The sequence below is a fragment of the Delphinus delphis genome, chromosome 18, assembly GCF_949987515.2.
Source record: "Delphinus delphis chromosome 18, mDelDel1.2, whole genome shotgun sequence".
Classification (NCBI taxonomy): Eukaryota; Metazoa; Chordata; class Mammalia; order Artiodactyla; family Delphinidae; genus Delphinus; species Delphinus delphis.
This window is the reverse complement of record NC_082700.1, coordinates 11,458,363-11,484,143: the sequence shown is the minus strand read 5'-3', so window position 1 is coordinate 11,484,143 and position 25,781 is coordinate 11,458,363. Positions and strand designations below refer to the sequence as shown.

The 25,781-nt window shown below is 35.0% G+C and overlaps 1 protein-coding gene across 1 annotated transcript in view; it reads right to left on the bottom strand.

The window, feature by feature from the left end:
- The window catches only part of NBEA (neurobeachin), a 628,524-nt gene that overhangs the window by 81,067 nt on the left and 521,676 nt on the right, over positions 1-25,781 (bottom strand). The window contains exon 44 of the mRNA XM_059996030.1: positions 19,963-20,075. Coding sequence (XP_059852013.1) covers positions 19,963-20,075 — 113 coding nt within the window. The remainder of the gene's footprint in view (positions 1-19,962; positions 20,076-25,781) is intronic.

The window sequence follows — 25,781 nt, the reverse complement described above, 5'->3', positions numbered from 1 at the left end:
AGGGCACCCGCTGGCCACTGGTGGGGGACCCTGATGCCCAAGGAGACAGGAAGAACCCCCAAGTGAACCAGTAGGACGTGGGGGGACTGAGAGGGGAGGAGAAGTGGAGGCCAGACAGGATTGGCGCCACTGAGGCTGGGGAGATCAGGAGAGGCAAGCGGGAGGGACCCTCTGGGAGGAGCGGCAGAGGAGCAGAGGGTGATTGCCTGGCCCACTTGGGCCAGGGAGCCTGCTGAGTTCCCAGGCTGGTACCTCCCCCCCACCCCGCCCCACACCAAAGCCCCCTTGAGGCTGCGTGGGTCCTGGGGGCATAGGACGGAGGTGAGAGAGATCAGGAGAGGCAGGCGGGAGGGGCCCTCCGGGAGGAACAGGAGAGGAGAGGAGGGCATTAGCCTCACCCACTTGAGACCAGGAAGCCTGCTGGGCTCCCAGGTGAGGTGCCCCTGCCCTCTGAGACCAGGGGTAGGGGGCACGACTGGGCCCCTTCTGTTCCTTGAGCCTAAGCCCCACCCAACACAGCCCCCAGGACCTTTTCCAGCCCCATGGGTCCTAAGCATAGGCCCTGCCCACCACCCAAACATCACCCTTGCTTTGGCCCTGCCCTCCACAGCCAAGGTCTTTCCCCCCCTTTTTTTTTCTTTTCTTTTTATTCCTTTTCCGTCCTCCTCTTTTTTACCATTCTGGTACTGATGTACCTTCCGGTTGTTGATTCATCTATATTTTTATTTTTATATTCTTTCTAACATATCTGTTAGTTTCCTAGTCTAATTTTATTTTTTACTTTGTTATTGTTCTCTTTTTTTTTTTTGTCACCCCACACAGCTTGCGGGATCTTGGTTCACGAGCTGGGAGTCGGGCCGAAGCTCCTGCAGTGGGAGCTCTGAGTCTGAACCACTGGACTAACAGAGAACCCAGGGAAAATTCATTAGAGTGAGCTCTCACGGAGATCCTCATTTCAGCACCAAGACCCAGCTCTACCCAACAGCCTATAAACTCCAGTGTTGGAAGCCTCAGGTCAAACAACCAGTAAGACGGGAACACAAGCCCACTCATAAAAAAAAAAGAGTAAAAAATAAAAGAGAGAGAGAGACAGCAAAAAAATATGTCACAGATGAAGGAGCAAGGTAAAAACCTACAAGATGAAATAAATGAAGAGGAAATAGGCAATCTTCCAGAAAAAGAATTCAGAGTAATGATAGGAAAGATGATCCAGAATCTCAGAAACAGAATGGAGGCACGGATTGAGAAAATACAAGAAATGTTTAACAAAGATCTAGAAGAACTAAAGAACAAACAGAGATGAACAACACAATAACTGAAATGAAAAATATACTAAAAGGAATCAATAACAGAATAACTGAGGCAGAAGAACAAATAAGCGAGCTGGAAGACAAAATGGTGGAAATAACTGCCGAGGAGCAGAATAAAGAAAAAAGAATGAAAAGAATTGAAGACAATCTCAGAGACCTCTGGGACAACACTAAACGCACCAGCATTCGAATTACAGGGATCTCAGAAGAAGAAGAAGAAAGGGTCTGAGAAAACAGATGAAGAGATTATAGTTGAAAACTTCCCTAACATGGGAAAGGAAACAGTCACCCAAGTCCAGGAAGCACAGAAAGTCCCATACAGGATAAACCCTAGGAAAAACACACCAAGACACATATTAATCAAACTAATCAAACTAACAAAAATTGAATTCAGAGAAAAAATATTAAAAGCAGCAAGGAAAAACCAAAAAATAATATACAAAGAAATCCCCATAAGGTCATCAGCTGATTTTTCAGCAGAAACTCTGCAAGCCAGAAGGGAGTGGCAGGATATACTTGAGGTGATAAAACAGAAAAACCTACAACCAAGATTACTCTACCCAGCAAGGATCTCATTCAGATTTGACAGCGAAATCAAAAGCTTTTCAGACAAGCAAAAGCTAAGAGAATTCACCACGACCAAACCAGCTTTAGAAAAAATGCTAAAGAAACTTCTCTAGGCAGGAAACACAAGAAAAAACGCACAAAAACAAACAAGAAAATGGTAATAGGAACATACATAACAATAATAACCTTGAATGTAAATGGATTAAATGCCCCAACCAAAAGACACAGACTGGCTGAATGGATACAAAAACAAGACCCATATATATGCTGTCTACAAGAGACCCACTTCAGTCCTAGGGACACATAAGGACTGAAAGTGAAGGGATGGAAAAATATATTCCATGCAAATGGAAATCAAAAGAAAGCTGGAGTAGTAATACTCGTATCAGAAAAAATAGACTTTAAAATAAAAACTGTTACAAGAGATAAGGAGGGACACTACATAATGATCAAAGAATCAATCTAAGAAGAAGATATAACAATTATAAATGTTTATGCACCCAACATAGGAGCACCTCAATACATAAGGCAAATGCTAACAACTACGAAAGGAGAAATCAACACAGTAACACAATAATAGTAGGGGACTTTAACACCCCACTTACACCAATGGACAGATCATCCAAACAGAAAATAAATAAGGCAACACAAGCTTTAAATGACACAATAGACCAGATAGATTTAATTGATATTTATAGAACATTGCACCCAAAAGTGGAAGAAAACACTTTCTTCTCAAGTGCGCACAGAACACTCTTCAGGATAGATCACATCTTGGGTCACAAATCAAGCCTCGGAAAATTTAAGAAACCTGAAGTTGTATCAAGCATCTCTTCTGACCACAATACCCTGAGAAAACCATAAGTCAAAAAGAGACATGTACCACAATGCCCAGTTCACTGCAGCACTATTCTGCCCAGTTCACTGCAGCACTATTTACAATAGCCAGGACATGGAACCAACCTAAATGTCCATCAACAGATGAACGGATAAAGAAGATGTGGCTCATATACACAATGGAATATTATTCAGCCATAAAAAGAAACGAAATTGAGTTATTTGTAGTGAGGTGGATGGACCTAGAGTCTGTCATACAGGTGAAGTAAGTCAGAAAGAGAAAAACAAATACCGTATGCTAATGTATATATATGGAATCTAAAAAAAAAAAAAAAAAAAAAAATGGTAGCGATGAACCTAGTGGCAGGCCAGGAATAAAGATGTAGACACAGAGAACGGATTTGAGGACACAGCGTGGGAGGGGGAGGCTGGGGCAAAGTGAGAGTAGCATCGACTTATATACACTACTGAATGTAAAATACATAACTAGTGGGAAGCAGCAGCATAGCACAGGGAGATCAGATCAGTGCTTTGCAATGACGTAGAGGGGTGGGATAGGGAGGGTGGGAGGGAGGCTCAAGAGGGAGGGGTTATGGGGACATGTGTATGCATGTGGCTGATTCACTTTGCTGTACAACAGAAACTAACACAGTATTGTGAAGCAATTATATTCCAATAAAGATCTATTAATTAAAAAAAAAGAAAATTAGTGTTTCAATGGGAGACAAATAATGTTACACAAGAGAGAAAAATTCATCTATAAATTGCTTGTAAGCTTTTTCTTTTGGTCCCATGGGACTAATTCAAACAATACAATGATGTCAGCAGTTAAAAGTCTCTTAGAAGTTCCATAATAAACTCTTATTTGCAAGGATCCTTATCCTGAATATTAAAATTATTTATAAATTATGTTCTTTTTCCTTCAACTTAATTATAACTTAACAGACTAAATAATTTAATTATTTAATTTTTTAAAACTCTGGTTTAAACATATTTTTTAAATATTTCAAGGCTTAAACTTTATTCTGTGTTAAATATCACTGGCTATCTCTCAAATGTGTTTTACTTGGATATAAAAAGGCAATGTAATTTCATTAAATGTCACATAAAATATCAATAATATTTCAAACAAACATAATTACTTTTTTGATAAAAGGATAATTACTACAATGAAATGAATGTGAGTTCTGTTACTGAATTGATACAGTAAGTTTTTCATTTAAAATGGCCTATATATTTTATACTTTTCTAGATGTGAAAATGTGTGTTTTTCTAATTCAGTATTATAAGTATATATCTTTTCAAAGCATTTAAAATGCTGAGTACTTAATTCTGTCTTGAATATGCTCATAGATCTTTCACATGCATAAAATGTCTGCACAATCCCTTAGGATTGACCTTACCTGATATTGTTTGTTCTGCAACACCCCACAAAAACAAAACCCCACAAAGGGCCTCATGGCCCTTCCCCTAATCTTTTCCAGGCTTCTCCTCAACTACTGGAAAAGGGATAAAATAAATATTTATACTTTTTATTTCACTCAAGTTTCATCAAAGTCATTTTATTGGAGTGTTTTACAGAATAATACTTTGTAGGAAACAGCTGTCCTGAGTTAAAGCCTATAAAGGCCTCCATGAGTAACTTCCTAAAATACATGTCTAATTTTGAATTTTCATCTGACGCATTTAGACATAAATTTTATAAAACAAATGTAAATAGTTTGGTTTGTACTTATTATTTTTCTATTATTTTGCTTCAATCAAGAGGCAATAAATCATTCAAAGGAAAAATACTTCAAAATATCTTTTTGGGAAAAGAGAGTTTCATCACAGATGACATATTTTCTTATGGGATCCAAATAAATATAATTATCTATCTATCTATCTAACTATCTATCTATCTATCTATCTATCTATCCATCCAACCATCCTACCTACCAAACTATCTATCTACCTACCTATCCATCAATTATTCACCTATCTATACCTACCTACTTAACCTATGTATAAATTGATAAGGTTGTAAGTTTGTTATCCTTTTAAAGATTGAGCAAATAATGCAATGTCAATACCACTTGGATTTAGTAAATAAATAAGGTAGAATTCTGGTAAAAAACTAAAATTGCACTTAATGAAATTTATACATTTATTCTGCAATCTTTTTCAATTTTTATTATAACCACCACAGCAATAATTGGTTTCATTTTCTCTTAAACAGTAGGCATTTAGACATAGCCACCTCTATGCTTTTTAGGGATTCCCATACGAAATTTATAACTGGAAGTTTAGAGTTTGCTGTTAGATTTGTTATTCTTTTGTCCTTGTGAGTTTGTGTGTTACAAGTTGACAATCTAGCAGATAAGCAGAAAATGATGCAGAGAGCAATGCAAAATTAAAAAGTAATTCTACCTCTATAACACATTATTATAATTCAATTTCTAAAACTGCTATAAAGCTTATATAGCTTGTAAAAAGTACTATTTTCAATATACAATTGATGGAAAATTACATGTGTAACATTACCATGTCTATATGAAATACTATTGAATTTACTGAAGAAACGATGTTGAGGGTTTTCTCTACTCTGTCATTCAATTTACCTGTTTTGAATACCAAAGAGAGACATTTGTCTCAGCTTTAAGTACCACAAAAAGCTTTGTTTTCCTGATAAACTGTTATTTTATTATATGGAACAAAAATCCTGACAGATCCTTATGGAGATTTACATTATTAGAGGCTCTGAGAAATATTATTGTAAACAGCATTGCTTAATTTTGTTCACTCCAGTGTTTGTCTGTCTATCTATGTATCTATCTATCTATCTATTTTTATTAGAACCTCATTCTTCCTTTTGTTTTCTTGTTAACATGCTATAGAACTAGTGTCCATTAAATGGTACTTTGAAAAATTCTGGTTAGAATCATTATAGTATATATTTTTGAGTGCCAACTTTTTCTTTGGTTTCATTTTCCTATTTTCTTTCCCTTTCTGTTCTCTCAGCCTTTATCCATCAATGGTTTTCTATTTCATGAAACCTTACAAGCTTTATCAGTTCTTTCATATGGAACAGATATATATATTAAATAAAACAGGTAAAAATGAACAACAAAAATTATTTAAATAAAAAATACTTATTGGGTAAATGGTACTATATGAGACACTAAAAGGACTCTAGAGAATATAAAATCTGAACATAGAGTTGATTTCAGTAAATAAATAAAACATAAATGTGGGTTCACCTGAGGTATGGTCAATGCCATTAAAATAGATGAGAAATTATAAGAATAAAAAGGGTTTTCAAGGGAAAATCAGAGGTCCAAATAAATCAATATTAATAAAACTGAATTCTAGTATATCAAAAAAACTTGAAAATGCTTATGATATTCATGGCATTAGGATTCTATTTATACATTAAAAAATGTTCAAGAGGTCACTATTGTTGCTACAACTGCTAATAATACTATGTATAAGATAATGTCTTCACATCCATTTTCTGGATTGATTTTCAAAAGTCTCTGAGGTGGACACAGCATTCCATCATGAACATGATTTCATGACAAGGAAACGGGTGCCTGGGTCTCTACTCTTTCCACAACACTGCATTGCTTTTTCATTGCTAAATATGAAATTCTGATCCTGATGTCATTTTTTTTTTTCTTCTATAGCTGTCTATGAGATTCCTCATCCATCATGGATCCTCAGAAATGGAACGAACCTTACAGGCCTAGTAATCCAACTCCCTTACATTATAGATGAAGATAATGAAGAAAGTCCAATCAAGATCACATTGGTGGCTGATTGCTGTACATTTTACAGAACCAGCTGAAGCTTTGTGCTAGACAGCTTGAAGCTGGGTACAGCTGACGGATTTGTTTGGCTTCTGAGTATTGCTTTAATTATTAGCTCAACACTCAACACATCTGAGCTTCTAACATATCTAGGTTATCTTGTTATCTTTCATTATAATAACTGAGGGCTTGGAAATCCTTAGAAGAAGCTTCAAGACTTCTTGCCTTTCTTGTTTTGTCAGTCATGAGCTACATAATATCATTCTTAAAATTCTAGGTTATGATAAAATAGAAATCATACCTATAGACCCTTCTGTGCTCAAGTGAATTCCCTGTCTCTCTCTTAGCTGACCGGGGAGTTCCAAATCATTCTTCCGGAAGCAGCTCAAATTTCATCTGTGAAGCCCTACATGTTACCATCTGGTAACAGTTAGGCAAGTTTATAACTTCTTTTACCCAGAAGATACGCTCTTCAAGGGAATGCCCTATGTTTTATTCATCCCTGCACCCTCAGTACCTAATACAGTACCCTGGCTCTTTTTAGATGCATCATATATCCTGAATGAATGAAGACAAATCGATCTGATTGTACAATAGTTCAGATTTCCATATAGAAATTTTAGACAAAATTTTTAGGCATAATCATAAGACAACATAATAGTGAAATATTTATAGCACATATGATAAAAAGCTAGTTTCCTTTAAAAAGAAAGAACTCTTAAAAATCAGTAAAAACCAAGGAATGATCCAATTAAATGAGCAAATGAGATGAACAGGCAATTCACAGAAAAATGAATGAAATGTACGTAAGAAAAATATCACCAGCTCATACAATGTAATAGTATCTCTTCCTTTTCTGTTCAGCATCCATTATTCCTTCTTCCTCTGTGAACCACTCCTGCCCTATTCTTGGTCTACCTGGTTCAGATGGGCTGACTCTATTACCAGACCTTTTGGGTAGTCATGTGATCCAGACCTGTCAATCGGCATATTCTATCTATATGGCCAGTAAGATTGGTACAGAAATGAGCACATGATTCAAGTTATTCCAATGAAACTTTGCTGAAACTACCTGGGAAAGAAGGATTTTCTGTTTCTGTTACAAAGGCATCACTGCTATAACATAGAGAAGCCAGACTGAGAATGATGCCAATGCAGAAAAGTAACAGATATGTTACATCCCACAACACTGGAGAGCCCTTGGATCCAGTTTACCTGAACTGACCCATCTCTGTATTTCTCAGTGACATAAGCCAAAACAACTTTATATTTTAAAGTCAGTTTAAGTTGATTTTCTATTATTTGGAATCAAAGATCAGAAGTACACTGGCAATTCTTAAAATGTCAAACAAAAATTATTTTTATTCATTAGGCTGTCAAAAATTATTGTTTCGTAATACTCGTTGGCCAGGGTATAACAAACACGATATCTCATAATACGGTTGGTAGGAATATAATTGATATAAATTTCTTGTGGGGAAAACTGGTAATACTTTTAAAAATATGCACATGCTTTGTTTGGATCTAGTAATTCCACTGTGAGGAATTTATAATATGGAAAGAATAAGATGCAGGATAGTTTTCACATAATTGCTTGAAATGGCAAAAAAACAAGCAAACTAAAACTGGAAGTAGTCTAAATTTCCAATAAAGGAGTAGTTACATGATGACACACCCACACTGCTGTATATTATGCAGCTAAGCAAAAAGGCTGATTAGAAAAAATTCCAAGACACATTAATTCAATAAATATTGAGTGCCTACTATGTGTCAGAAATTATGCCTATAATTATACCCTAAAATAAGATAGACAAGGTCGCTGTTCTCATGAAGTTTGCGTTTAAATGTAGGTGTGTATCTGTGCATTTAAGAGAATGTGTGTGTATGGGTGTGTGTATGTTTCTGTCTGTCTGTAGAGACAGAGACAGACAAAATATAAATAAGCAATTTGGAAACTATCAGCGATAAGTGCTCTGTTGACAATTACAACAGAGTAATAGGATAGCAGCGACTGTGTGGAAAGGGAAGGCATCTCTCAAGAACCCCTGAGCAGGGACATGAATGACCGGAAGAAGCCAGTCATAAGAAATTTTGGGGTGAGAGAATTCAAGATGGAGGACGAGCTAGTGCAAAGGCTCAAAGCGGGGCATGATGGTGTGTTCAAGGAACAGAAAGAAAAGCAGTGTGACTAAAGCGTAATAGACGAGAGGAAGAGTTTATGAGATGAGGTGAGAAAGTGGGTAGAGGCATATCATACGGCTTTGTAGACCAGAGCGATGAAACGCATTTTATGGTAAGTGCAGTGGAAAGTCACTGAACGGTTTTAAGCAGGAGAGAAACAAGATTTGAGTTAGGCTTTACAAAGGTACCTCCAATGGTTCTGTGGAGAATGGATTAGAGATAATATTAAGTTATCATGACTAGTACTAGGATTGAAAAAAGCCAGTTGCAAAACCAGCATCATTTAGCATTATCAATGTTTCTCTAAAAATCCTATATAGTGTATATGTAATATATTTTTGCTTAAATATTCAGAGAAAAATTTTCGCAGAATATACATGAAACTATAATAATAGTTGCCTCTGGGGAGTGAGAATAGTGGAAATCTTTAGTTTTCCATCACCTTTTTTTACTATTTGGTTTATCCCGTGTATAGAATTTTAGATGGCTTTTTAAATTATATGACCCAGGAATATCTTTCAAATGTGAACATTTTAACTTTCATAAATTTTAATAAGTTATGGTAACTTTATATATTAGCTAGCAAACAATAAATATCATATATTTCCAAATATAAATTCCTGTTATCAATCTTCACCGATATTTGAATTGCCATATATCAAACATTTAAATGACAACATGAGGTAAAAAAGACAAATGCAGAAGATGAGATATTCTACAGGAGAGCTGGCATGGTTTCTTTAATAAGTCACTATCATGAAAAATAAAGGGTAGTGGTTAGAAACTATTCTAACCTAAAAGACATTTAAGAGACATAAGAATCAAACATACTATGTGGTCATGGGACTTATACAGCAAAGGAAACCATTGACAAAATGAAAAGATAACCTACGGAATGGGAGAAAATATTTGCAACTGATATGACCGAGGGGTTAATACCCAATGTATACAAAAAGCTCATACAATTCAATATTAAAACAAATAACCCAATTAAAAAACAGGCAAAAGACCTGAATAGAGATTTTTTCCAAAAAACACATACAGATGGCCAACAGGCACATGAAAAGACGCTCAACGTCATTAATCATCAGAGAAATATGAATCAAAACCAAAATGAGGGACTTCCCCAGTGGTGCAGTGGTTAAGAATCCGCCTGCCGATGTAGGGGACACGGGTTCGAGCCCTGGTCTGGGAAGATCCCACACGCTGCGGAGCACATAAGCCCGTGCACCACAACTACTGAGCCTGCGCTCCAGAGCCTGTGAGCTGCAACTACTGAAGCCCACATGCCACAACTACTGAAGCCCACGTGCTACAACTACTGAAGCCCGCGCACGTAGAGCCCGTGCTCCGCAGCAAGAGAAGCCACTGCAATGAGAAGCCCGCACACTGCAACTAAGCCCCCGCTTACCGCAGCTAGAGAAAGCCTGCGGGCAGCAACAAAGACCCAAAGTAGCCAAAAATATACAAATAAATAATCAATTAATTTTAAAAAAGAAAAAAACACAGTGAGATATTACCTCACAGCTATCAGAATGGCCATCATCAAAAACACCACACACATAATAATTGTTGGTGAGGATGTGGAGAAAAGGGAACCCTCGTGCACTGTTGGTAGGAATGTAAATTGATACAGCCACTATGGAGAACGGTATGGAGGTTCCCCAAAAAACTAAAAATAGAACTAACATACGATCTAGCAATTCTACTTCTGGGTAGAATTTGAAGAAAACAAAAACACTAATTCAAAAAGATACATGTACCTCAATGTTCATAGGAGCACTATTTATAATAGCCAAGATATGAAAGCAACCTAAGTGGTCCATCAAGAGATGAATGGATAAACAGGATGTGAGATATATATATATATATATACACTCACACACATATATATATCGCATATATACACACACACACATATACATACACATATATATATCACATATATATATATACACACATATATACATATATATCACATATATATATATACATACACACACACACGCAATAAAATACTACTCAGCCATAAAAAGAATGAAACTTTCATCATTTGCAACAACATGGATGAACCTGGAGGGTATTATGCTTAGTGAAATAAGCCAGACGGAAAAAGACAAATACTGTATAATATCACTTATTTGTGGAATCTCAAAAATAAAACAAATGAATAAAATACAACAGAAGCAGACTTATAGACATAAAGAACAAATTAGTGGTTACCAGTAAGGAGAGGGAAGGGGGGAGGAACAAAATAGAAGTAGGGGATTAAGAGGTATAAAATAAACTACAGGATATATTGTACAGCACAGAGAATACAGCAGTATTTTATAGTAACTTTAAATGGAATTAATCTGTAAAAATTTTGAATCACGATTTGTACATCTGCAACTAATATAATATTGTATATCAACTATACTTCAATTTAAAAAAGGCCAAGAAAAACTAAATTGCTTATTTCAAAAAAAATGTATTGTGTGGTCCTTGACTGAATCCTGGCTTGAACAAGCTAATTTTTTAAAGACATATGGTAGGCAACTGGGAAAACCTGATTATGGGCACAGTGTTACACAATATTAGGGAATTACCATAAGTTTTGTTAGGTGTGATGATGGTATTCTGGTAACGTAGGAAAATGTATTTTTCATACTAAAGGATTTAGGGATAAAGTATGATATCTTTAATTCACCTTAAAGCACTTCAGTAAAACAACAAAAAAAAGCTAAAATGTTAGTAATTGTAACATCTAGGCACTGGGTAAATGCATATTAATTATTGTTGGTACTTTTCTTTTGAAAAATTTTATAATAAAAAGTCAAAATAACATAAAAATTGAATGTAAAAACAAAGAAAAATCATTCAAATTTTAAAACATATGGTGTTTATGTTTTAGGTTGTTCTTATTGATAAGAATCCTTTTAATTTGGAAATTTATGTTTGTAAAATGTGTGAAAATTTTGTTCTCTTAAATAGATTAAATCTCCCCTTTGCAATTTTATGCACACTATTAATTTGCTTAACATGGCCTTTCATCATCAGGTGAACTTCAGCTAATCACAACACAGTTTTCACATACATTCTTAAGAAATGGAGCCTGAAGTAATGAAGCATTAAAAAAAGGAAGTGTAGGAATTATATTTTGTTGGCTATAATACTTTATAATATAATACTTTAATACTTTTATAATATGATACTATAATACTTTAAAGTATTATAATATAATACTTTAATACTTTTTCATAGGATGAATAAACACAATTAATTATACTATGAAGAAAGATAAACTTTGAGCCAAAGTTGCATTTTGATTAGCAAAATTTATGAGCACGTTAGTAGGTATGTCAGTTCCACAGAGAACCAAAATCTCTGGAGAGGTAGAGTGGCTCACTCCATGCATTTCTGTTGCCTCTGCTCATATCCGACATGACTGTCCTTAGTGTAGGGCGTTTAGGGAAGGTGGAGGGCACCTAGGAGATAACTTAATCACTAGGCTTTTTTAAAAAAAAAGTATATTCTACCTAATGATTGTAGAGAAATAATAGGTAAGAAATGAAAGGAAATAGAACCTATGTAACTAGTGTAATTCATCATAGGGTTGTGGGGATAAAATGAGAAAATCTATGTACAATGCTTAACACGATGCCTCGCATGTAATAATACGTGTCAAATGTTGGCTATTATTGTTATCATTATCCCAGAAAAATTCCTAAGAAAATTAGTTTTAAATATCTTAGTGAAAAGTAACCATTTTTACATAGAAACAATGGAGGTATAAATAAAATAAAGTATATTTACAAAAAAACAATGGAGGTATAAATAAAATAAAGTATCTTAAATCTTCATTTGTCAGTTCTAAAAGCTTTCTAAGTGTTAAGTAGTAGGATAATGATAAGCCTATAAATTAGTTTCAAGATCATCACTGCTGACTATTCCGCTTCAGCTGGGAAGCACGGTTAAAGGAAACTGACTTTGGTCTAATTTTGCCACAATGATGCTATATTTTAGATGTGACATGTGGTGGGTAAAACAAAAGCGTACAGGGCAGGCTCCCTTTTCCTTTCTATAGTAAACTAAAAATGACTGTAAACTCAGGGTATGGGCCAGTTCTTACTGTCTTTTTGTCTCCAGTGACTGGCACAGAGTAGCTGTGCAAAAAATGCTTGTGTAATGAAAGAATAAGTGAGTGAATAAAATTATTAATTTAAATAAATCCAATTTTGAAATTGGTGCCCTTCTGCATATCCCCCCTTGCAAATTATGCCCTCAGCTTGGATTATTCCCTGAGTTTAAAACAGTATCCAGATTTTGCCAATTCATACCTTGTCTTAAAATAGCACTTATCCTTCAGCATTGCAATAGAAGCCAGCCTAACAAAACGATTTTCAAGTTGGGTTCTATGTTAAGGCGACCTTCAACGTATAGTTAGAACAAAATTCATATTTGGCAGTAGGATTTTTGGCAGATGGTATATAATTAAATTTACACATTCACATTTTTGTCTTCTAATAAGTTTTATATCATCAGAGTCAGCTACCAATACACTTAGTAGTTTTGCCCGTTCTTCACGTTTTGTTGTTAAAACTAAAGCATTAGGTAAATTATATACTAAAGCAAATAAAACTAATTTCATTTTAGATATTGTTAACTTATGATGAGAAAGAAAGGTAAAATGACTGTAGAAACTTGCATCACATTGCCGAGTTGAGGTAAACCCTTTTCTACGTGGTGTGTAGGCGTTTGGCAGTATCAAGGGTGGACAGTTGAGAGTATTCACACTTCAGTGCATCCATTTGCATTATCACATTTCCAAGCCTCAAGGCATTATCACTTCCTTTTTTTAAGTGGCATAATAATTTGGGAAAATGGTTATGCTTATCATCATCTGTCAGTCAAACAACTCCTGTGTTAACAAAACATATTTTTTCCACTCAGTGAATGGGTGTGTGTGTGTGATGTCCTATGCTCATGTCAATATTAGTAAGACTTGGCTTTGTGATGAAACTATTTCACTTATCAGAGGGCATGACTGGGAAATAGGAAAATTCCATTTACACTTTAATGAGCAAGGGGCTGTGCTTCATGTCAAAGTCACGTAACCACTGTAATTTCAGAGTAAAGTTCATATGAGCGTATGTAAATAACTGAAGCAGTAGCATATATCATGTTTTAAGATAGATTTCACCACAAAATCACATCTCCATGAGGAAAACCTGCATAAATTGGGGGAAAAATCTCTACACCCACTGGTGGTTGAGTACTGAAAAGATAAGTCAATGACAGATTGTTTCATTAGCTGTCCAGCATGTCAAACAATACATATGACCTCTAACCTGTACATGTAATGAATAAAACTTGAACTTGTGATGTCTAATCAAATGAGGGGTCTAATAAATGTTACTGATCAGGAAATTTCATTGCTCCTGTGCTCTTCAACTGTTCAGTTAAATGGGCGAAGGAAGGAGTAAGAATGTTATAAATATAATAAAATATTTCATCTAAATAAATTTCATCTAAATAAATATTTCATCTCCAGTTTCAATAAATGTTTAATTTAACTTCAATAATTTGATCTTTAAGGTTTTGGTAACTTGGAAATTTAAAGAGATGAAAAAGCAATTATTTATTGCATGAAAAATATTTTATATTTTATTAAAAGTTGTTGCTTTTAATTTTATTAAAACAAAATTAAATTGATCTTTTTCACTAGATTTTTTTCAATCACACCAAAGGTGAACTGTCAACTGACAATTACGGAACTTTGTTTTGTAGCCCCCAGTCACTGAATGCCACTGTGTGTTGGACATTATACTAGGTGCCTTACCTCCATTAGGCACAACAACTCTATTTTGTAAATACTATTGTGTTCAATTTAAAGAAGAGGAAACAGAAGTTCAGAGAGCTTAGGAAACATGCCTAAGTCTGTACAGCAGGTGAGAGAGCTACATTTGAACAGAGGTGACATTCTTTTCATGTTCTGTTTACTACCTCTCCTTTTTTTCTCTCAATTTTAATAGATACACATAAAGAAAAACTGAAAAGGTTTGATAATTCTAGGATTAACCTTTCCCAGCATCCAATACAGAGAACAGAAACCTCCAGGATTCACCTTCCTCTGTAACTGAGAGCTGAATGCTTGCTGTAGCCCTGACTGTAGCAGGGACTTTGTGAAGAGCAAGAAAGCCATCTCCAGCTCATATCGCCATCCTGTCCATGGCATCAAAGTCCTGGGGAAAGTATGTCTGGGGCAGAGACATTATCTTTATTTACTTTGTTTCTCATTTTTGGTTCTTATCTGCATAATACTATAAAAATATTGCTACTAATTTTTCCAACATGCTTTTGTTAAGTATTAGATGCTGCTTAAAATGAAATAGAAAGCCATTGCTTTGTCAGTATTGTCAGAACGTTTTGGGGAAGTACGTAAGAAATGCATGTAACAGTTGAATTACGGACCTAGATCAGATATGGGAAGAAATAGATCCAGGAGTAGCTAGATGTTTAAAACCCTTATGTACCCCTCTCATTTGCTTCAGTGAAGCATCCAGGATTCCTCAAGAGACAGCTCCTTCCTTTGCACTGAGGGTGGATCTGGGTTTTATGAGACAAGCAATTCGTGGGAGAGGGGTTCTTTAAGAAAATGAGCATAAAACTATGAACATAAAATTAGGGGCAAGGGATAAAAAGAAGCCCCTGAAACTTGAGGGGCTTTGAAGTTTAAGCCTGATTAGCTTTATTTATTATGGTAAATTTATCTCTGACTCCATTGAATGTCATATATTATAATTATATGTATGTAATAAACAACCTACTGCCTGTTGGTTTTCTCCCTTTATAACCAATGAACATTCCTTGACGGTCAGGACTCTGAAGTCCTCTTAGCACCTTGCAAAGTTCCTTTTACATAGTAGCTATGTGTATACAAACCTGTAATTTATTTGCTATTACCTAGATTATAGAAACTATAAAGAAGAAACTTTCATATACAATATATTTGACACTTTATAATAATGAGTTGTTTGTTGCTCACCAACTAACCCCCGTTTCTTTCGGAAACAGGAATCCAAATTTCCTCCGGTCAACTCTTAGCCTAGTGCATGAGGAGACATTTTCCGGGATTTCTGGGAAAGGAAAGTTTCTTTTGTCTTCCATGTGAGCTACTTGGTGAGATGCTCTCTCTTTCTTTGGATAGTATGATGTGAGGTCTGGAACTGTTGCAGCCATTCTGCTCCTAAAAGGGGATTGCTGGGAGCTACTGGAGGCCATCCAGCAGAGGGTGAGTGTGAAGTCCACAGATGGGAAGGCAGAGAAGAACAATGGAAAGAACTTTGCTTGGTGGCATTATCTGCAGCACCGGAAATAAATCTGACTGAAAACTAAACCTTCCTCTGAATTTTTTAGTTGTGAGAACCAATGATATTGATTTATTGTTCAAGCCAATTGCTCAAGCTGGGTTGTCTGAAATATTCATTCAAAAGTCCTGATATAACTAGAATTCATAAAGCTAATTTAATGCAGAGCTATAAAGAAAGAGAAGTAATTTTCAACTTGTTTAGGATTGTACATTTCTTAACTTCTTAACTTTTATGCAGTAAAGAATATAAAAATTATTTGGGGCTCCAAATGTTGTTTACTAAGACAAATTCTAGAATTACTCACTGATAGGAATTATTACTTGGGTCCTAATCTCTGTTTAGGAAAAACTTCTTTTGTTATTGGAGATCTTTTAGAATGTTTCTGGTTAATAACATCATTAAAATATTCCAAATCTTCCTTGAGTTTCTGAAGATTACCAAACTCTCCATTAAAAATTTCATTTGTAGTACTGGTTGTAACTACAAGAATTTCACGTGCTTCTCAATGGTCATCTCTTCTCTATAATATTGCATTATTAGCAGTTTTTCCTTCCAGTTATTATATTTCAAATGTCATTTTTCCCATTAGGCATATAATATGATATATTTTCATACATTAAAAACTTGTTTATTAATGATTTTTATCAGGACAGTCTCGGGTTTCTAGCCCATTTGTAAGAAGTTCCTATTAAGAAATTCAATGAAGCATGGGAACAATGCAAGAGTAATTTATTAACACATCAAGAGGCTTTAATTTGCTACCATTTTCCTATCATGTTATTCTGACAGAAAATAAAGAACAAATTGCTAAAGCATGGAACATAGCAGAATTGGAAGAAAAGCTATCTATCTTTAGAGAACCATGGGTTCAAATGTTCACAACATGAAGGACTCTATGTTTGCAAAAGCACAGTTAGTATTCACGTTGCCTAATTTATTTAGGCTGTCTGTTTACCTCTTCTATTTATCTAACACTAAACAAAATTAGGAGAGCACATGTGGGTCAGAAAGGGAAAAGTTCTGCCAAAAGGCATACAGATTAAATAGATCAGCTTTAAAAACCTGAAGAATGTTTACATATTCTAGTTACTGTAGAAACAGTGACTTCCTCATTTAATTTATCTCATTTTTTCTACATGAATAAACTAAAAATCTATAATTACTAGCAAATATTTTACCATATGCCTTATATAATCTATATTAATCATAATGAAGGCCATATTTTCTTTGGTTGGGTTAGTGTTTCAAGAACATTTGAGTCCAAATGTCTTAGTGTACTTGAGCTTGCATTTTCCAAGCTGCTACAGTCCCCACTATACCTACTGTCATAATGTAGGCCTCCCAGATTTCTGGCAATTATCTGAGTTTTTGTCTCAGCTCTGGACTGGACTTTTTCCAAGATGGCTCAGATATGTTTGTTTTATTAACTCCTGTACACTCTTCCCCCTAGTACAGTGCTTGACATACAACAGCAAATCTGTGATAAATATTTGTTGACTGAATGAATGACTGAAAGAATGAACACATAAATGGAGGAAGAAGGGAACTTTGGTCTGTAGGCTTCCTTTCACCAAGATATCCCAGTTGATTTCAAAGAAAAAGGACCTTCTTCCCTGTTCTACAAATAATCTAAAATAGCTACAGTGGTAGTTAGCTCATGAGGTTTTAAGACTACGTATCATGCTACCTGAGAATCTACACTGTACATGTTATTGTGTGTGTATATATATATATAGTAGTGTCTAATACATAGTGCCTATTGAATTAATGTTAAATAAAACACATGTAGATAAGATTTTGTTAAAGAACTAGTTTAACAGTTTTCACCTTCATATTGATAAGTTAGTTTGGTTTCTTTTTACACCCAAAGATTACACCTCAACCTTAGCAATTCATGTAAAAAATTCATACCATTCTAATTCCATTATAGATATAGCAGCATATATATATGATCATTATTTAAAATTTGAAACACAATTCAAAGTATATAGCATATAGATGATTCACTGCATTATATTTATATTCATAGCTAATGTTGATATGCTAGGTACTCTTCTAAGTTTTTTATACTTATTAACTCATCAAATCCTCACAACAACCCTACTATTATTGTCACCATTATACAGGTGAGGAAACTAAGGCAAAGAGAAGTGAAATAGTTGTCTAAGGCTGCAAAACGAGTAACAGGCAGAATTAGGATCTAAACCCAGGCAGTCTAGCTCCAGAGTTCTTGTTCCTAACTGCTATTTATTGCCTTTCATGTAGTTCTCTATAAATATAGTACATTCTTATTTAATTTTTGAAGAAAATGATTTTATCTTATTTAATTTGTAATTTTAAAAATTATATTATTATATAAAATAAGAATAATTTTAATCTTATTTAATTTTGCTTCCAGAGGGCAAGCCTTATGAATTACAGTGCTTATATCTACCTAAGCCTGAAATCTTATTTGCACATAGTAATGGTTAAAGATTTTTGTTCAGTTCAAATAACTGTTCACTGGAACAATTACTATATTTGCAACCATATTGAAATTCACTTGCTAGCATTTTTTTTTTTTTTAACCAGCTGTGTGACTCTCAGTAAGATGATGGCTAATTGATTCCTTAGGTCCCTTGAGTATCTATAATAGCATAGCTAAAATTAGCAATGAGCTAGCAAGTTTGATAAGGCAGTCACATACAATATAAGAAATAGAGAGTGAATGACAGAGAAGAACATGCAAAAATTAGTATACAGGCTTCAAAAACAGGCTAAGAAATATTCCACGTGTAATAATAGCTCATATTCATGAAGTGCTTCTATGTTCCAAGTACTATGTTACATTCTTTAAATGCACATGTCATTTGACCTTCACAACTGTATGAGGTAGGACAGTATTATTCTCGTATTACAAATGGGGAGATTGAGGCTAAAAGAGAGTGGCTTCTGGTCACACAGCTAGTAAGCAGTGGCATAGAGAACTTCAACTTAGGTGGGTCTAGTTTTCAAAGGCAAGAAAAAAGGCAAGAGAAGGTGTGCTGAGTTAAAAACCATTTGTGGGATTAATTTTAAATTGCTTGCATTTCATGCTTCCCTGCCTTGCAGAACTTCTGCTGCCCTTGTTCATGAGCTCCTCAACTCTCCCCCAACCAAAAGCAAATGTATACGCGTGTGCCTATATGCCTTTCGTGCTGCTGTGGCATGCTAAACCAGACAACTAAGGAGAACAGAAAAGGGAAGGAAATTCAGAGTGAATGGCCTGAGGCTTAATATGGCTAAAGTATTGATATAAACTTTAGGGCTTGGCTCTGATATTAGCTGAGGCTAGAGAAAAGCTTTTGGGCCTTAGTATCTAGTTCTTCACTGAATTTCAAAGAGTTTAGTATCCCACTTAGGTTTCTTCTCAACAAATGAGGCGAACTAACCAGAAATTCGCTTCTTATCCTTATCACCCATTGTGTATTTTTTTCTTGCCATTTTTGGGCCAAATCTTCCCTCTTTTATCTTAACAGACCCTTGACAAATTATTGTGCCCTACTTTCTTTCCAGTAGCAAGCTCCCCTACAGTATGTGTGTATGTATTATGGTCAAGATAACATGTCTTATCACCTAAGAAATACACCACAGAAATTACTGGCCAAATTTTGTACTAATTTTAAGTTTCTCGCCTTGACCTTTAAAACCTAGGCTATCTGAACAACCTCTTCTTACATATGCCCTTTCTCAAATATCCATTTCATTTTGCCATACTAGTACTGATTTATCTTCTTGTAGCTTAATTCCTATGCTAAGCATTGATGAAATTTAGATGCTGACTACAAAAACAGAAGACATTCAGGTTTACTTTCTTACAAACATTAATTGAACATATATACTCTGGTAGAAATGCTTTTAGAATATAGCCTTACGAAGAAAATTGACTTCTATATATTTAAAAGTTACCTTTGATAGATCCCTGAAGTTTCCTGGAAGAGTCAAATCCAATTCTTCTGATTCATAGTTTGTTAATACCCACGGAAACACGGGGTATTGGTTCAGATCATTATATGTCCGTCCTAGTAAAGAAAAAGATAAATGAAAATCTGTATACACTAATTGCTTATCAAAGTGTTCCTGTCCTTCTAATAGATGAGGCAACTATTGCATTGCAGAAGAAAAGTAACTCTTTTGTTTACTGAACTATGCCTTTATTCAATCAAAAGCACTTATAACAATGTGTTTCAAGTGAACTCACTCAATAATAATTAAGAAGTGAGTAACTAGAATTACTTTTTTATAATGTAACTTGTGGTAGTGATTGCTAGCTGTTCGTCATAATCAATTTCTCTCCTTCCTGGGCTAGACCACATTTCTCAGCCTCCCTTATTAGTAGCTATGGCTGTGAGACTTAGTTCTAATCTACAGAATGTGAGCAGAGATGGTATCTGCTGCTTTCAGCCTTGGTCCTCTGCAACTTGTTGCATGGGTGCTCCATGCTCCATCTCTCTTCTGCTGACTATGATGAAGATGCTATTGCCACCCTGGAAGCAGAGCCTGATAAGCTGGGGTCCCTGAAAGTGATCATGGAGGAGGTCACCTGCTGGTCTGCACACTTGCAGATTATGTGATGGTGTTCTACTATAACTAGTATATATCCAGAATTCTATTGCCAGTATACAGCATACTACATTGTGCTTCTATTAAGAATCAATGTAGAGAATTTGCACGTTAACAGAAGTACCCTGAAGCCAGTACGAAAAAGCACCGAGGCAGATGTTATGCACATTTTTTTCACTCCCTTAAGTTCATGAATTTTCTTTTCGTATTATGTTGTTTCACTTTAGTGGAGAGCTGCTGAATGTCAGGCTGAATTTTTTTTTTTTTTTTTTTTGCGGTACGCGGGCCTCTCACTGTTGTGGCCTCTCCCGTTGCGGCGCACAGGCTCCGGACGCGCAGGCTCAGCGGCCATGGCTCACGGGCCCAGCCGCTCCGGGGCATGTGGGATCTTCCCGGACCGGGGCCTGAACCCGTGTCCCCTGCATCGGCAGGTGGACTCTCAACCACTGTGCCACCAGGGAAGCCCTAGGCTGAATTTTGTTTGTTGGTTTTCGTTAGTTTTTGACAGAATGACTTAAGCATTTTAGGTAGGACACTGAAGCCCGTGGGACCGTGGCAAAGCTTAGGGAGAGCACAGGGCTGGCTTACCCTGATAAACTGACACTGAATAACATATGATCAGGTGAAATTAAGAGGAGCAGTATTAAAGAAACAGGGTCCAAAGAAAAATTCCGTTGGACAAGACTGTTTTTTGTAAAAATGCATTATGAACTGATCACAAGACTTTCTAAATTTCCATTCAAATCCATACAAAATAGCGATTTCCCTGATATTAGTGATATGATTTCATCTTGTGCTCCTTGTGGCACACCGTGTTAGCATAACAGTAGCACAGATATGCATACATTATCTTATTCGTCATCAAGAACTGAAATTAAATGATACCTACCTCTTGTAGCAACTGGTAACTGTGACTGTGAAATAAAAAAAAACAAAAAACAAAAAACCCCCCATAATCTGAGGAAGAACTAAATCTGCTACTATTATAAGCATGAAACCAAATTAATTAATTCACTCAGTAAACATTTTATTCGGTGACTATTTTATCTGTTTCTTATATGAATCTCTGCATTTTACAACACAATTACTTATTGTTTTAAATATGTAAACTAATGTGGGTGTATATTATAAATGTAGGCAATTGATAGAAAGCAGGATGTTGCTTCCACTCTGCATTTCCTGGAGCAAGGTGAGAGTAAGGTTAGGGCTTCCTCTTTGTTCTCTGCCACAGCACTGTTGCAGATGTGTTCTAGCTAATACTTGTTTGCCTCTCCACTAGTCCATAAACTCCAGAATGTAGGGTTTGAGTTTAAAAAAAAAAAAATGCCTCTGTATATTGGCATATTTTGTTTGTCTGATAGATATTTGTTGAAAGAACGAATGCATATGTGATAAAAATGTGATAAAATGAGAGCCAATTTTTAAAAGATGAACAAACCATAAGCCAAATAAAAAAGGAAAATTGCAGGATAGTCTTGTTGGAGGAAGAGGACTATGCCAAGGCACAGAAGTACACATGAGAGAGAGCGGCCTTGTGAATGTGCGTGTTAAACCATCAGACGGAAATATCTGTGGCCGACGAATGCACCTGCTTTATGTTTGTAAGTCTACTGTGATGAAAAATAGTGATGAGAATTTGGAACCTTTTGACTACAGTCTTTTGTATATGAAAATAGACTGCTAAAGCAGTACCACTGTAAAATGCACAGTGTAAAATTCTAAAATTTTAAATTTATTACTGAGAGTTTATGTTAACCTAGGACACCTGATTACTCTCAGTGTTTTTTCTATGCATGTATATATACAGAGAGTCTAGACTGGCTGGGCAGAGCTATTTCTGGGATTGTAAGTAGGACCGTGGCATATTTAGTGCTCTGCCATTTTCTGGGTTAAAAATCTATAGATTTTAATGGAAAAGAGGTCTTCCAATATATGTGTATTTTAAGAGAATAATTTGATGTTATTTATGTAACGTATTTTCTATTACTTATGTAAATCAATGGCTGAAAATTAGACATAATAACTGTTTTTAAATTTTCTGATGAAGTTTCATAACTTAAGGAAAAACTGTCCAACTAAAATAAATAAAAAGCCAATTTACATTAACTCACTACTTAAATGTATCATATAAGTAGAAACAGCATAAAAATAGAGACTATACTTGAAGACACTAGCCTTTCACTAGAAATGATTTTCTAATTAAAGAAAAGATATAATGCTATTTTTGGAAAAAATACAAAGAAAGGAAGGTATCTTTAACATACACACACACACACACACACACACACACACACACACAAATTGATTGCTGTCTACAGTCACAGCTCATGGTAATTAATCTATCCTGCATTTTTTGTTAATTCACTTTTAATAATCTTTGGAAGATTCTTTAAAAATAAATGCTTAGAAAAATTTAGTAAGTTTTAAATTACTAAAGCTTTATAGTACATTTTAAATATAACAAATACAATCAACTATATAAACAGATGTTCTGACATTTACATTAAAACCTTTTTATATAAAACTTTCCACATAAAAGCTTTGCAACATGGACAGTTAATATATTATTTTTCATTTGAATTAAAAATTCACAATGTATTTAAAACTCACATGGATGAAGTTGGTACTCTGGGATTTTGCATTTATAAATTTTAGCCATGAATTAGCATTATTACTTTAATTATTTTACTGAACACCTTTGTGAAATGAAAAAAAAAAAAAAAAAAACCCTGCTGTGTACTGAATTAACCAAAAAAGTGAAATATTTCCAAAATAATATCTGTTAAGTTCTGGCACATCTAGGTACTTATTAATTTTTTTTAGGATAATTGAAATTTAGTAAATAACCTTGTGCTGTTATTTCCTTTGCCAGCAGTAATGGGTGCAGAGTTTTTTTTACTAACTATGCTTCTAAGGACTTAACTTGGAAGATGAATATTAATTATCACAAGCCTATGACACTAATCTACTCAAACAATAAAAATGAAGCACAGTAAATGAGATTTCAGAAACACTAGATATGTTTCTTCGTTTAAAAAAAAAAACTTTTAATTAAAGCATCCAATTTAATGTTTTTATATGGCACTTTAGTTTTGAAGGTAAAGTGATCTAGAGACAGCTGACAAAGAAATTATAACTGCAATTCCTTGGTGAAAATGTTAATGACAGCAAAATATTGTTTAATTAGATGATTGCAGCATCTGGATTAGCACTCTTTAAGAGCGATGTTCCTGTGCTTGTCTGCTTCTTCGCACTTTACAGACATTTTGTCATCTCTAGGTCATTAGGAAAGAATTTTTAATGATTTTTCTAGAAGCAAGCAGTTCAAGTTACATTTAATTAGATGACAATAATAAGCCCAACACATGCAGTAGCTAAATATATACATAATTAACCAGGGAGGGCTTGTACATCACAGAGTAAAAAAAGTAGAAAATGCTAAACAGGAGAAAAAGGTTGGGGTTGAGGAAGCTGTGCTGAATTCATTAGCCGATCATATGAAAAACAACTCAAAAACCTTTTAAAAAACCTCCCAAACCTAACGGGATCATTTACACTAAGCTATGTTAGCAGTCAATGTGCTATTTTTTTTTTTTTAATGTAAGAATGCCAGATTTTAAGTCATGTTCATAGTATTATCTAATAAGGCATAAAATAGGCATAGGCTGTATCTTTTGGAACACAATAAACAGAAATTAGGTCAACTCTGGGAATTAGAAGCTGAACCCACATTTTTAGTTAAACTCTATGCATCACTAAAAATCTTCCAAAACTTAATGTTCTTCAAAAATTAAGAAAACAAAACCCAATTGTTTCAAAATAGTTAAATTATACCACAGTACTAAGCTAGACTTTCATGCAGTTTTTAAGATCATGATTTCAAATACTATTTAATGAGATGGAAAAAGAAGGATGAACGTGTATGTGTAGCAGATTCCCAAAGATTACCACACACAGAAAAAGAAAAAAACAGAAAAATCACCAAAACGTTAATTATGATATTTATGGCTAGTCTTCAAGTAATTAAATTTTTAAATTACACTTTTCTATATTTCCAATTTTCTATAATGAGTATTTATTAAATATATAAATATAACAAAAGAAAGGCCATGAAAAAATTTATGGGCCTTTAGGTGTCCTTTCAAAACAGTATGTCTTCTGAATATTTGACAAGCTTCTTTTACTATATAAAGTATCTTTACAAAACTTACATACATATAGGATAATGTGTTTATTTATATGCAATTATATATGTCACAGGAGGGTCTAAAAATCTACAGACTGTATTGTATTAATACTAGGACACTGCTGTTGTATGCTTTATAGAAAGTCTTATTATTATTATTTTTTAAAATTTATTTATTTATTTATTTATTTTTGGCTGTGCTGGGTCTTCGTTTCTGTGTGAGGGCTTTCTCTAGTTGTGGCAAGCGGAGGCCACTCTTCATCGCGGTGCACGGGCCTCTCACTATCGTGGCCTCTCTTGTTGCGGAGCACAGGCTCCAGACACGCAGGCTCAGTAGTTGTGGCTCACGGGCCTAGTTGCTCCGTGGCATGCGGGATCTTCCCAGACCAGGGCTCGAACCCGTGTCCCCTGCATTGGCAGGCGGACTCTCAACCACTGCGCCACCAGGGAAGCCCAGAAAGTCTTATGTTTAAAAGCAATTAAAAAGGAGAAAAGACAAATTGGCCAAGTATGAGAGACCTCAAGAAATGGAGAACAAGAAATGGGTCATAAAATGTATTTCACATTTCATGTTAAAAGAATATTTTGGAGAAAAAAAAGGTACATCTGAGAGGGTAAGAGAGTTACTAGAATATTTTTATTGAAAATGTGAATTTATTAAGTCACATTGACCTATATTTTTAAAAAACAGAAGCCAGAAGCCAGAAAGGGTTGCTTCATCTTCTCAATCAGATTCTATTCTATAACTCTTCTCTTTAATCCAGGAAATTTAAAGCATCCCTCATCCAGCAATTCTAGTGAATTCACATAATAGATCATAAAATCATGCAAACACAAAGCATAAATATTAAGTCAGTTCAGTTTGATGAGCATTTATCAAGCAAAACTTTGACCTCATAATCTTACTGGAAAGAAGAGATACAGACATAAAATCCAAGGATGCATTATCCTAAGTGCCAACATGGGTGGCATAGACAGC